Source organism: Rhodnius prolixus, unplaced genomic scaffold, assembly GCF_049639745.1.
Source record: "Rhodnius prolixus isolate KJV_2025 unplaced genomic scaffold, Rpr scaffold_5, whole genome shotgun sequence".
In the NCBI taxonomy this organism is placed as follows: Eukaryota; Metazoa; Arthropoda; class Insecta; order Hemiptera; family Reduviidae; genus Rhodnius; species Rhodnius prolixus.
The window spans coordinates 18,015,723-18,029,910 of record NW_027411624.1 but is presented as its reverse complement, the minus strand read 5'-3'; the positions used below and the strand labels follow the sequence as shown (position 1 = coordinate 18,029,910).

Here is a 14,188-nt window from a genome sequence, read left to right as displayed (position 1 = left end):
TATCTGCAATTATTTGTTGCCAAGAATTTTTTTTTAGTCATTTTTTCTTGACTGTCAGCTTAATTTTTTGTATTATAGTTATTTTAAATGCTCTGCTACTAGCTGATCTACCTTCTTAAGCCGCCTAAAATTATTAAACGCGTACAAATTATTGCTTATTTCACTCAATTTAAACGAATTGTAAAGTGATTGTAACGGGGCGTGGCATTCCAAGGTGTTTCTAGAGAAGATAGTAATGAAATATATAAATGAATTTTTGGGGTCAAAAATGAGAAGATCTCACTTATTAGGCAAACAAATTAGGAAAATGTCTCTTAAAATTAAAGTGATAGAATCATTTAATAAATATGTTTGAGTTTTACGGTGCCTGAGATTTAGTATCAACCATCAGATCATGAAATGTAGTTGAAATTTACAATGGTGCATTTATAATTGTTGTACTTAGTTTATATATTTGGCCAAATCATTATTGTATTATTGTTATATTTAAATTAATATTTTTACAGAGAGATGCATTGCACAAATTGTATAGCACATACTGTCAAAATATTCCTCGGTCTGAGAAACTTAGAGAAAGTGTTGGAGATCACCCATTTTTCCGATCATGCCAGGTAAAACTTGGGCACAAATTACCTTTGGCGGCGTACTTGCTTAAGCCAGTACAGAGAATAACTAAATATCAACTATTGCTCAAGGTATGTGTTTCTTCAATGTATGAACTTGAATGTGTGAAGAGTATTGTGAATTCAATATCTTGAAATAATATTTTTACATTATTATTTAGGATCTTTTGAGCTACAGTGAAGGAAAAAAGTGGTGTTGTGAACTTCAAGAAGCTCTGGAGTGTATGCTAGTCGTGTTGAAATGTGTTAACGACAGTATGCATCAGGTCGCAATTACAGGTTATTGGGTGAGTATTATTTTTATTGTTGTTATGGACAGTAACAATCAAAAGTGTTAGAAATAATAAAAATTGTTCGCATTAATGTCATTCATCGAGATATTTAGTGTGAATCGTAAACATTTTCTATCTTTGAGGTTACACAAGTTGTAGAATAATCACCTAAGTTTAGAGCGCCCTTAGAACACAGTTTTCTATTAAAACTTTTAAAATTTAAGTTCTATTTTTTTTTCTTACACTACAATATTACAATCAACCCAATGATTATGTCTTTCTATTTATAAAGTTTGCAATTATTCTTAACTGAGTTTTAACAAATCCGTTCTTTCTCAGATCTTGGATGTATTGAAACCCAGAAGCATGTACTTTTTCATATTTCGAAAATTAATTGAAAGACATTAGTTTTAGACTTCAAAATATCTTCTTCTTCTTCTTCTTCGTAGTGGATTACCTCATCTACGCTATGGTGACGAGGCTTTCCAAAAGGACCTCTAGAGATTCTTTGGTTTCTTTTAATCTTTTAATTTTTTGGAATGTGAGGGATTGGCCCACAATCCCTTGGCGTAGTGGTGGGGCTGCCAATCCTACGCTTTTAGGCCTCTACACCGGCCTCCAAAGCTTTCTTAGAAGGATCTCTTCCTAGGGAAGGTAGTCCTAGGCTGTATACTACTTTTATTTCCCTTTGAGTTGTGTAAATTGACCTGAAGAGTGTTCATTGTGTACTGTGCTTCGGTAACCTGTAGGGTCGTTACTCCCCAAGTGCTTGCATGCAAAAGTGACTTCATTAATTAGAGTTATTTGTAATTCAGTTTCTCACATTAAAATTTCTCTTATTTATTTCACAGGGTGATCTAGGCGATCTCGGCGATTTGTTAATGCAAGGAGGATTTTCAGTATGGTCGGAAAGCAAAAAAGATCGCTTGAAAGAATTGAGATTAAAACCTATGCAGAGGCATATGTTCCTTTATCAAAAAGCCTTACTTTTTTGTAAAAAAACAGCAACACATAATAAAGCTACTTACCATTTTAAAAAATTAGTAAAAGTGAGTTCTCAAGTTTTTTTTTTAATTTAAAAATCATAAGAGATTGTGGTTTTTTGAATAAATATTTCTTCAGATGAGTGAAGTTGGCCTTACCGAAACAGTGAAAGGAGATGGACGAACCTTTGAAATTTGGTTAACTGGCAGAAGTGAAGTATATACAATTCAGGCAACATCCGCTGAACAGAAATCTTCATGGGTTGATCAGATCAAATCTTTACTGTTACATCAATTAACACAGTTAAAAATAAAACAGCATACAACTAAACAGAAGTACGTATATTTTGTTTCTATAAAAGTGGAGTGTCAAATTACAAATAAATTTCTATGTTTATAAATGTCTCGTTTTTCGTCGATGTTCCACAAAGTGATTAATAATTTTACAAATTAGTTAATAAAGCTAGATGAGGAAATTTTTAGTGAATGAATTGCTAAAGTATACGAGTTGACAATATTTTTCTGATATAATTGAATATAGGATTAAACAGACATTTGTATTCCAAACAAATAGTTGGCAAAAAGTAATTAGTTCAGCATTCAACTTAATTTTTGTTTTAAACCTACCTGTAGTGTAGCTCAAGTCTTTTACCTTAAATTGGTTTACCTATTTCTTTAGTTTTTTTGTTTGGCTATGTTGTATGTCTCCAGGCACTGTAGTTGTCTTGAATCAGAACCATTCATTTTTAATCTTATGTTCTCCTTAGGCCCATTTTTTTTTTTTTTTTTTTTAATACTATTTTTACGCTTTCTACTATTGAGGTGATTGCTTTCTTATCCTTGTCTGCCCTGTTCTCCTTTCCTCTTTTTAAAGGCAAGCATTAGATTCTGCTTGTAATGAATGATGTAAATTAAGTGAATATTTCAGATATACTATAATTAAAAAATAAAAGGTTTTATTTGGATAACCTAAACAGAGCAAAAATATTAATTTAATTTCTTAATGTTTCTGGCTAAAAGTGACAGTCATAAATTTTCAAATATTGTTCACATTATGTACCTTTAAAATTTGAATAATGAATTTTATATAGTGACATTAGGAAGAATACATTCGTTAATAACTTATAAATAAAAAATTATTTTGTTTCCAGCCGTACTAGATCGATGTCCTTAGATCGTTACAGGTAAAAGGGGTTATTTTTACTTTTACTAATAATGTAATTGGTCTTTAAAGCTAAATTTAATATAAATTTATACATAAAATATAACTTTCAATGCTTACTTGTACCACAGAAAAAGTACATTGCTTTCAAAAAAATGAAGAAGCGGAAATAATTATGACACTCTTTTTATAAAAAAGTGATCCTACAAAACGCAATTTAGTTTCAAATTCGAGCTCACTTTGTTATAAGCGCTAGTCTTATCTAGAAAGTTGATCAATTCTTCATAGTGACCAAAGGCAGCTTTAATGCTTCGACTTTCTCTTTAATTTTAAATATACATAAATTGAAAAAGCTAATATTTTTTAATAAATAGTTTTGTTTTTTTCTGTTTCTTAAGAATTTTTGCTGTTTCATTGTTGGATTGATAAATTTTGTCCATGATCTTTATGTCTAGTATCTAGGCCAAATATCGAATTTGAACTTTTTGTTCTTTTTCGATTTTGAGTTTGCTGCTGACCACACTCTCACTGATCGGCTCACGAAAATATAACCACTTTTTGTATTCAGGAGATAAAAGTATGTTTCTAGTGATCATAAATCAAAAGTCAGCATGAATGTAAGGCTTCTTCCAGCGACGGGTAAGAAAATGTGAAAAATGTGGCAGCCCACTGGCGAGTCCTTATTATTAGTTCATAGCGACCATTATCCATCGGGGAAGATTATTTTTCCTTGAAGTTGTTGATAAAGTTTCAGTCTCTTGGAAAAAGTATTTTCTATTAACTGATTAGCACCTAGTTCCATGCCTTTGCTAAGTTAGGGATTCATTTTTGTCTACTTTCACTTTTCATTTATGGTTTTTTTCATATAGAAAATACATTAAAGAATAATTTATATTTCGCATCAAAGATCGAGTAGTGAAAATGATGTTTTAGTCAATTCGTCCATCAATAAGTAAGAATAAGAAATTTAAGGAAATATACCTACTCATTCAGTACAAATGGGTTTTTTGTACCATCTAACAATGTTTTATGTTAACCTTGATTATATTTTATTTTTTATTTGATCTTACTTCTTGGTTTATTTGCGAACATCTATCCATTCTTCTCCTAAAAGAAGATTTTCGGGATCACCTGCTTCAAGAGATTGGTCAGCACTTTTATGGGAGTCATCCCAACTTCAGTATGTCTTGATAGTGTGAAAACAAGTTTAGACGAAATAAAATTAGTTTACTAAAACCAATGATGTTAAAAGTACATAAAATAAAAAAAGGCTAGCAAAGAGAATAATTATGAACCTCTAACCAACCTGAAATAGTTTGCACTAAAGTTATGTCTAATTCTGCTTTTTATCAGCACTTAACAAAGTTGCACTTGCATCAATCACTAAAGTCTCCTTTAGATAAACACAAAATTTTATTTTAAGTTAATATTTTCTGTTCACTTGTTTTACTTGCCAAACTTTATTAATTTTTATATATGTTTTTGCTATTTCAAAAACATTTTTTTAAAAATTTATTATGAAAAATTCAATGGAATACCAACTGCAAATGATGAATGATTATTTAAATCTAATTATTTTATTTTTTATTTATACTATTACTTCAGCTTATATCGGTTTTGTTCTAATTACAGTTTCAAGCGTTTCCTTTGAAACAATGCAAATTGTGCTGTTGAATACTATTCTGATTAAACTACTTAGGCTTTAAAACAATCCAGAAATGAAAAAACAAAAAACGCACATTTTTAAATATTCACTAATGTACAAATTTTGTACGAATGCGCAGTTTGAGCGGAGCCAGTCGTGCAATGTCATTAGATTATCAGCAACATTGTACACGACTTCCATCTACCGTATTAACGAGTCGTGGGCTCAGCTGTGATGGAACACCAGGAAAGCCTTTGCCTTCAGATGATGATGTAGCTTCTTCATCAGATTTTTCTAATTCGGAAGATGAAGAGACCTTCTCTAATCAAGTTAGCCAAGAAAAAAATATTATTAATAGTAGCACAGTAAGGATTTACATTTTAATTTAATGATTTTTATGAGAAGATAATAATTTGATTTGCTCAAGTATATAAATTATTTAACTAATTGTTTAAATTATCATATTTAAACCTCCTAGTGGAAAAATAATTTATTCTATTAGTTATTTTTATTTTTCTAAAAAAATATTTTTTATTAAAAATCTCGCTGTTTCGCTTTAATAAATTCTGCATTGGTTTAATATTTTTTTTTTTTTAAATGGTAAATTTTTCGAAATCTAATGTTAAAAATAGGGATCAAGATATAGAGTTTTAGCAGATTATGCAGCAGTTGGCCATTCAGAACTGTCTATGCAAGAAGGAGATCTTGTAACTCTTGTTAAAGTAGGCTGTGCAGGCTGGTGGTATGTCAGACTTTATGGTAAGTGGTTCTTTTTGTGGTAAAGTTATCTTGCAAAGATTACAAAATTACAGAAAGTTACAAAGTTATCCATTATAAAAATATGCTGTTAGGGAATCAAGTTTGGTCTCATCAAGTTTTTTTTTCCAGTGGAAATTAATTAATAAAAAATAGGTATATCTCATTTTAAAATATATATATTTTGTTGGACTGGATTCTTCTATAATGTTGGATCAAATTAGTTAAAATGGCAAAATCAGTCTCGTACAAAGTTTTCTTTTAGTTTTTCTTCTTTTTAAATAAGTCGTTTCGCATCGCCCAGCACCCATCAGTCGTAATAAAACTCTTTAAAATATATAGATCTTTTTAATCAACTTATAGTACTTTAATAAAGACGAGAATTGTGTGGGTAATATGTATAAGATTTTTATATAAATAATCGTGTAATGTACAAAAGCAATCCTGTTTTGCTAAATCCTTCCGCGTAGGCTATGTACATTAATGATAGATTTAATATCATTACTCTTTTAACAGAATTTTCTTGGAGTACAAAAATTCCTGCTTTTGTAAGGATAAAAAAACTTGTCACTAGTTATAAATTCTCGAGGGCAACAAATTATTCTCTTGTGCTGAGAGGTTTTTGAGACGCTTATAACTGAAGTAAAAATGTCATTAAAAATAAAAATAAAAAATGAAATTCTAGGTGCTATGGAAGGTATAAGAAAAGAAGGTTGGGTGCCTGCTGCTTATCTAGAGCACTGTGGAAGAAAATCATCTAGAAGTTGTCATTCGGTCACAAGTGATACATCATCTCATTAGCATTAATATTAAAAATCACCTTCTAAAAATGTGAGTTTATTCAGAACTGTTCATATATGCAAAATATGATAATTTTAAGCTAGTTAACCAATTTCGTGAAAGTTACTAATTTTTGAAGAATAGGCTTTTTCTGTTTGACAAAGTTATTTTCCAAATACTATTGAATTTCATTATTTTCATAAAAATTTAAATAATTTCTAACAACACTATGTACTTCATAATTCCGATTAAAAGTAAAGTGACTTAATGGGGAAATAGAGCTGGTAATTGATTTTTCAATTACACAAAGTAATGTAACAAGAACTTTCAGGTGGACCAATCAACAAAACTGTTAAACTCAGTAATCGCGATTCAGTTTGGTTATAGTGAAGTCTGGTACTTTTTATTATTTATTTATATTATACTAACCAAATTGGTAAAGTTTTCATCTTAAAACATTGTCATACATTTCAGCAATATCAATTATATATTCTTTACTTTATATGTTCTAATTAAAATCTAATCTAAAGATAAAAAAAATTCTTATTTAGCTTTATTATATACATAAGTTTATAAAAGAAGACTGATTTACGGTTTTTATTTATTTATATATTTATATATATGAAGTTATTAACTAACATCATGATCTTTAGTAAAATTAGATCAATCTAATTAAAAGCAATCTTTTGAAGGTGATTTATAAATTTTAAATAAAGTTCACAAATCCTTTAGAAAATCTGTTTAAAAAACTGTTATTTTGCAAATGTTGAGTGCTATGGTGCTTATGGAGACTATTTGAAAATTGTTCTTTTTAAGAAATTTAAAAAACTCTCTCTCGGAAAAAAAAATAAAAGATTCTTACCTCGGGCGTTTTTAAAAATAAATATTTAATAAATCACCAAAACGGTATTAATTTTATTATCGCCTATAGGAAAATAATAATAGTAATAATAATGCTAGATGGAGAAGTCCTTAATATTATGATTATGTATAATTTTTTTTAAAAATAATATTTATTTCAAAAGTACCCGGCTATTTATCTAATCAAGAAGACTGATTTAAAAAATTAAAAAAATTGCTATTTAAAAAGCAGACAATTGTATTTTTAATACAATGAAATGAATTAATCCTAATTAATTGCTTTTATCATATGCACCAAAGCAGTATTGTTTCCTCCAAGAACATAAATCTCTTCGACACTAATTTTACCTCTTAGGAAGAACGTGATGAAAAATAAAATTATGTTAATGAGATTGTAGGGAGTTTACAAAATCAAAACGATCTCAGGTATTAAAATTTCTTCAAAGAAAAAACTATGAATAAAAACTTGTACTACTTTAATCAGTATTGACTTTAAAATTATAAAAAAAAAAAAAAGGTCGTTAAGTGTGCTCAAGGACCAATGTTTTTTTTAAAAAAAAAAAAAAAAAAAAATTGTCTACTAATTTATTTGGGTGTTTTGGGGGAATTTAGAAATATTTGTGCACACATGCGTTTAAATTATTATTAAGCGTAAATTATTAACATGAATATGCTATTAGTTGTATTTAAGGGTGCCTAAAAAGAAATTAATAACTGAAATCTTGTCAAGTACCTATTTACACAAAATAGTACTGTAAGAAATGTTACTTTTCACGGTTTACATAAACTAAGTTTTTTTTGCGAATAAAAGAAATCCATGCGTAAAATGTTTAAAATTAAGTCTATCAATAACAATCTTTAATCATTCTTTGTTGGCTTGGATATGGAATAGACTTTTTTGGATTAATCATTCTTTGTTGGCTTGGATATGGAATAGACCCTTTTTTTTAGTTTCGAATCTTGTTTCTCGTAATTTAATCTGTCTTTAAGTTACATAAACTTCTGTTGCTAATGAATATGTACATATTAGAAAGATGCACAACTTTTTATAAATGTGGATGAATATAAAATATTGGAATATATTATAAAAATAATTACTGATTCTTTCAAAAGAATTTTTGGCTTTAGTGCTAAGCAAAATCGCAAGAAAGGGGATCATAGGTATTCTATCCCCGACAATTTGATAAATTGTATTATCATCTCATTTCTCACAAGCTCATAGTTTCATACTACTGTATTTTATCGTTAAAAAGTATTTGACAGTTTTGTCAACGATTAAAAAACACTTGTATTCAGAAAGTGAGTTAAACTTACAAAAAAAATTCGCACAAACAAAGTTTAATTCAAATTACATAAAAATTTTCAGTTCAACGGCTGCAACAGGTTACTGGGCCGTGCAAATAAAAGGGTCAGAGGAGCTGTAGGTTACTTGATTGGGTAATATTATACAGGCAAAAAACACAAATACGGCACTTTTGACAAAATCTCCCATAAAAATCTTTCTCGGAAACCCTTCTAAAGGAATAAAATAATCAAAAATTGATGAGTTCTTTTATGAGAAGTTAGCATATAAAAATAATAGATTGAACTGTTCATCCCGTTTGGTTTAATAGGAAAACCGAAAACAAAACGTTTTAAAGTAATAGTTGCTTCAACTTATTGTTCTTCTGTGGAAATAAAGTGTTCCGCATTATTTTCTTTTAATTACTAAGGCCAATTTTTCGACAATCATTTTCCATATAAGTTGACCAATGATTTTTTGGCCAATTTTGATGGAACGCTCTGAGTATCCGAGAAGTAAATTTCAAGTCATATTGAATCGATAATGCTGAGATAAAATATATCAAATGTTTAGAAGTTAACAGCATGAAAAAATATAAAAATTAGGAAGAAACATAAATTAATGGAAAGTTTTACAACTTAAAAAAATTAATTCAAATATTAAAGAATATTTCATAAAATATTAACTTCAAATGTTTTAATTCCTTGTCTAATTTCCATTTAATTTATCTCTAAAGAGAGAATAAAGGAAAATATCCTTATCGTGTAAAATAAGTGCAACAAAGCAGAGATTCGAGAACTAGTAATTATAATTTTAATTATTTCTTTAGAGACATTAAGTGTCTTTTCTTTACTGCTAGGCGTAATTCATATAGTTCAAATCATGAAAACTTTGAATAACGAATTGAATTTCTCAAACTTGGATATCCTTTTTTTACTATCGGATTCCAGTAGTCGAATTGTGCTTTATTTGCTTGTGAAATGTTATTTAGGCCAGCGTATACCAAGAATTATTTAAGTTGGTTACATACCTCAATTACAATAGTAATTGTAAATACCTCAATCAAATACTTATTGTCTATAGCATAGCACTGCAACACCTCCTTATAGCCGCTTAAGATTATTCCGAAGCCCCCCTTTTTGTTAAAACGTTCTTATGATCAGTTAGTTTTATGATTATAGTAAGTGGTTCTTCAAGTTTTCACTTCTTTTCGATATCTCTATGAAAAAAAGAAAATGATAAAAAAATCTCAAGATGAATGGTTTCCTGAGATATAGAAAATAAATATAACTTAAAAAAGTCTTCAATATTGTACCGTTGTGTAACGTAATTGAGCTGAGAAATGTAAGGATCAGAAAGAATTTCAATAGCATAAAATGTTTAAGAGTATGTGACTAAGATGTTGTCACGAGAAATTTCTGCATGGTCTTGTACATTATTTAGTGGTTCAGAAAGTGTGATTTGAGAATTAGGATAAGTATGTAGATGTACAATTTGGCATTTTAAGTGATCAAAATACTGTGAAATAGCATTAATGATTTCTATGATGAAAGGTCGAGATAATGTATTCAAAGCTACGAAAAATTTAGTCAGGTATATTTGATTTTTGATAGTTGATTGATTTTTTTATAGTTGTACAAAGAATATATGCGCATCAAAAAAGGCATCAATTTACATTCTAAACTACTTTTTTTAAGGAAGCAATTAAATTAAATGCATAAGGTGAAGTTGCTAATAAGGGAGTAAATTATAATAAAATTTTGAAAACAGATTAATTTAGACATCAAAATCTTAAATTGGGTTCTGCTTCACGATTAATGGAGTGAAGTGTCTTTTCGACACTGACTATGACAAAACTCATTGCCAAAGAAATTAAATAAAAAAAGACTATACACGGGAAAATCTTGGAATGTGAATCATTTATAAGTTATTAATTTTATCAATTGTTTACAGGGCAAACCATAAATATACCGACAATTTTACAAAATTATGACTTGAGTGATCCATTCTTGATTTTTCTCTATCTTTAGTATGCTACTTGAAATATTTATAAAATTCAAAAATATTTATTCTTCTTTAAACAAAGGTATAAAAAATTAAGTATATTATTTTACATTTTTAACATTGGTACACTCACCCATATTAATAACGAAAAGGTGGTCTACCATTAAAGTAATTCTTATAAAGTATATAAATGTTCATTAGTCCTCATTATTTTATTTAAATAAAGAAGATTTAGAATATTTTTAAATTATTTAATTTTCCAAAATAGAAATATTGTTTTTAGAAATAGATAAGTTTGTTAGTATTCTTCACCATCAGTCTTTCTTTAGAGGATGTCATTATTATTTTGATGACATTTAGAAAGAGCGTTCTTCTTATAGACTCCTCTTTATCTAAATTTAGCAATCGACAACTTAAGGGCAGCAATACTATCAACAAATACCTTACATTCTCAAAGTAGAAATGTTAGCCTACCAAGTTTTATGCTTGTTTTTAACTAATTATATTACTTTTTTATTAATATTTTATTATTATTTACATCATTATCATTTTTTTAGTCATTGTTACTGAATTAATAATGTGATCATTTTTTCATTAAATAAATGTCTCATTTAAAATAAACGTAAAGTAGCAAAGTGCCCTTTTTAGCTAATTGTCTGTATTTCATCAAATTATTAATATACTTTTTCTTTTGATATAGGAATAAGTCATCGTAATTACATATTTAAGAAATAGAAATAGTAGTATTACTTGCTTATTTAACAACTGTTTTTATTATAATCGTCGAAAAAGAGTTAAATGACTCAGAATGGAGGAATTTAGGATAATCAGCAGATGATAAATATAAATATTAAGAAGATAAAAGTTGTCAGAAACCGGATGAAAGAAAAAAAATTACGTTGGTCTTGAAAGGGTAATTAAAATAATGATGAGGAGGCTTTTATCAGCAGTGGCCAAAGTAAGTCTTTTTTTTATTTAAATTGAAGACCATTTTTTTTTTATTATTACTTTCTTTTCTTTTCAAAAAGGCTTTCTTTGGTCATTGCCGGCAAAAACTTTTCATAATAATTAATGGTGTGATGATCACTAAGAAACTGATAACTAAAATATTTAATTATTGCCAGAAAATAATGTTTTATTCAAAAACCACAATTAAAAAAAACAAACAATTTTTTATTCACATATAATTAAAGGAAGGTATTACCCAGGGTAAACTTAGTTTTATAAATATTTTTTAATACTGAAGATTTGAGTATAAGGGAAAAAAGAAATGTGTTATGGTAACAGGCGTTTGATTTATTTTCATAAATGTATAATATATTGAGTAATGTATTCTGCATGAGCAAATCTTCCGAAGACCATTTTGGTTTTTAGTCCCGTGCACAGGCTTATAGATTGGCTGTGTCTGCGTGCGTTCCCTCGCTGGCGGTAGCCGTCTTTTTATGCAATTTATCAATCAATAGGCTTGCAGTAATAATCGGCAATAATGGCTATTATTGGCTAAATTTGCTCAGGATATTTCTTTTGTGTGAAGAACCGTATCAAAGTTTTCCAATAGCTAGTTCTCTCTGTGGTAGCGTGGAATTTGGTGAAGATGAGGTCGGTCTTCTTTCCAAAACTTTCTTGTAGAATGCAGTTTAAGGTATAGTTATCCATAGTATGCTAATTGTTTCATTTGGCTTAACAGTTCTTGTTTTCACTTGCATATAAAGCTAACTGCAAGTAAGAGAATCCAGTTCGCTAACCACTTAGCTAATCTCTTCCCCATGACAAATTCAAAGTTAATTCAAAGACAATTAACTTCTCTTTAAAAATTTTAAAAAGGTCTCTTTTCGCTTTAGTTGTAGCTGACTGCCCTAGTACAAATAGTGGACAATTCTTGAAATTAAAATTGTTATATAATTGGGAAATCCACTATCCGGCTAATAAAGGTACAAGGAAATTTATTTTAACTTGAGCTGCTCCTTCCAATTTGCATGTTTGAAAACAAGATAATCTAGATATTTTGGGGGGTTCGTGTTGCTTGCAACGGTGTAATATATTACAAATGAAAATAAATCATACGTTTATTGTAAAATGATAAGTGTAAGGCTTGCTGGATCTATGTCTTCCAAAAGTAATTTAACTAAATCATTTGCTATTGAATATAGTATTGTTTGTTATTATGGTTAGTGAAAAAAAAGTAATCATCGGTACATTCCAAATATTATGGGAAGATTAAAATTTAATTTTGTCCAATGTTTTGTACAGTGCCATATCAGAAAGTTATGACAATATCTAAATTTAATCCAAAATACGATTTTATTATGAATAATAAAATATTTTTTGTAAGTTAGGTGATAATCGCAAACAAATTTAATTGTAAATAATATTCCTTAACATGAGAAAGTATATTGCTCATAAGTAATTAATAAAGAAACTGAATTATGTAATTGTTTATGTAACAAAGTTATGCCTTTTTCTTGATTCATGCTATATACATAATAAGTATTATATATTTAAGTATTAATCATTTTTGTACGAGAACCTAGTCACTATTTAATAAGAATATGAAGTGAATATTGTCTGTATTATACTATTTTTATTACATACTTTATACATTATATTCGGTAATTCTTGTATGCCTAGATTATTTAGAGGATAGCTAATACTTAATGAAAATAATAATATATTTGATATAGTGTATTTACCCTTTTGTATGTTTATAAAACAAAAAGTTGGCATTGAATTGTAAAAAAAATAATTATTAATGTTTAATAAATAATATAATTAATCGAGATGATTATTGTCTTTATTGCTATAAAGGTCTAGTGTGGTATCCATTTTTTAAGAGTGCAATTCACGTATTGTCTTTTTCATTTCTCAAACTGTTGAATCTTTACAAAGTGTGTAAATATTTTAATAATGCAGATGAAGTGAAAATCTATAATACTTTGAATTAGCCCTTAGTTAAAAAAGTGGACATAATTTTATATAACCATAAAAAAATAAATGGAGAATAAGTTTGGATGTTTTTTTGAAATTCTGCTGTTATTTATTAGAATAACTGCACTATAATCGTACTGTGTGAAAAAGACAACTTTTCCAGTTTCAAAGAAGAGTTGAAAAAAGTATCATCTTCACCTGACTTGTGTAACGGCGAATTTAATATAATCTGTGTGTAAATTAAGTACGGCATTAAAGCAAATTAAAACGGGAAAAATCTAAGTTGTATTCATTAAACTTTTGCTTCTTATTCTAAAGAATTTTAATATTTTTAGAATTTTTAAAATTAATGCCACCAAAACTATGGAAAAGTCCTAATTGACAGATGTGACGGTAGATAAAAAGGTAATTGAATGTGGGCAGGCGATCGGTCGAGTGAAAAGTTCACACTCTACAAAAATATTTACCAAGTTATATACGATACATCTCAATATTAAATTTCATTTCAACTATTATTAATAACTTTTTTGCTTTTTTTCTTTTCTATAATCAAAAAAGTTAACTTTTTTCATTTCCATTGATTTTTTGTTTGTTTGTTTTTTCTTAGATATCTTTTAGATTATTTGTTTTTGTGTTGGGATGGAACCTCCAGCCAATATCCACATCTAAATTCGACACATCTACAAGAAGCTCCTTCAAGAATTAGAGTAGAAGTAGCTTCCACACTGCGTGAACATAATACACAATTAAGTATATTTTTTCCCCCTTTATCAGTAGCATTGTTATGTAAGTCTTTATTTAATTTGTCAATACAATAGTTACATATTCTTTTTCAAATGGACATCTTTTATAGTAGTAACCATGGTCGCAAAGCATCGGTAAAGGCATCTCCCTG

The 14,188-nt window shown here is 28.3% G+C and overlaps 1 protein-coding gene across 10 annotated transcripts in view; it reads left to right on the top strand.

Moving 5' to 3' along the window:
- LOC141457762 (guanine nucleotide exchange factor DBS-like) overlaps positions 1-14,188 on the top strand; it is a 50,874-nt gene that overhangs the window by 35,503 nt on the left and 1,183 nt on the right. For 6 of the 10 annotated variants that reach the window (XM_074135003.1, XM_074134998.1, XM_074135006.1 and 3 more), the window contains 9 exons: positions 507-695; positions 785-910; positions 1,747-1,944; positions 2,018-2,214; positions 3,030-3,062; positions 4,825-5,050; positions 5,318-5,444; positions 6,127-6,272; positions 13,901-14,043. In XM_074135003.1, coding sequence (XP_073991104.1) covers positions 507-695; positions 785-910; positions 1,747-1,944; positions 2,018-2,214; positions 3,030-3,062; positions 4,825-5,050; positions 5,318-5,444; positions 6,127-6,242 — 1,212 coding nt within the window. In that variant the 3' untranslated portion in view covers positions 6,243-6,272; positions 13,901-14,043. Of the gene's footprint in view, positions 1-506; positions 696-784; positions 911-1,746; positions 1,945-2,017; positions 2,215-3,029; positions 3,063-4,824; positions 5,051-5,317; positions 5,445-6,126; positions 6,273-13,900; positions 14,044-14,188 lie in introns of those variants that run through there. The other 4 variants (XM_074135001.1, XM_074134999.1, XM_074135000.1 and 1 more) reach the window with 4 other exon arrangements.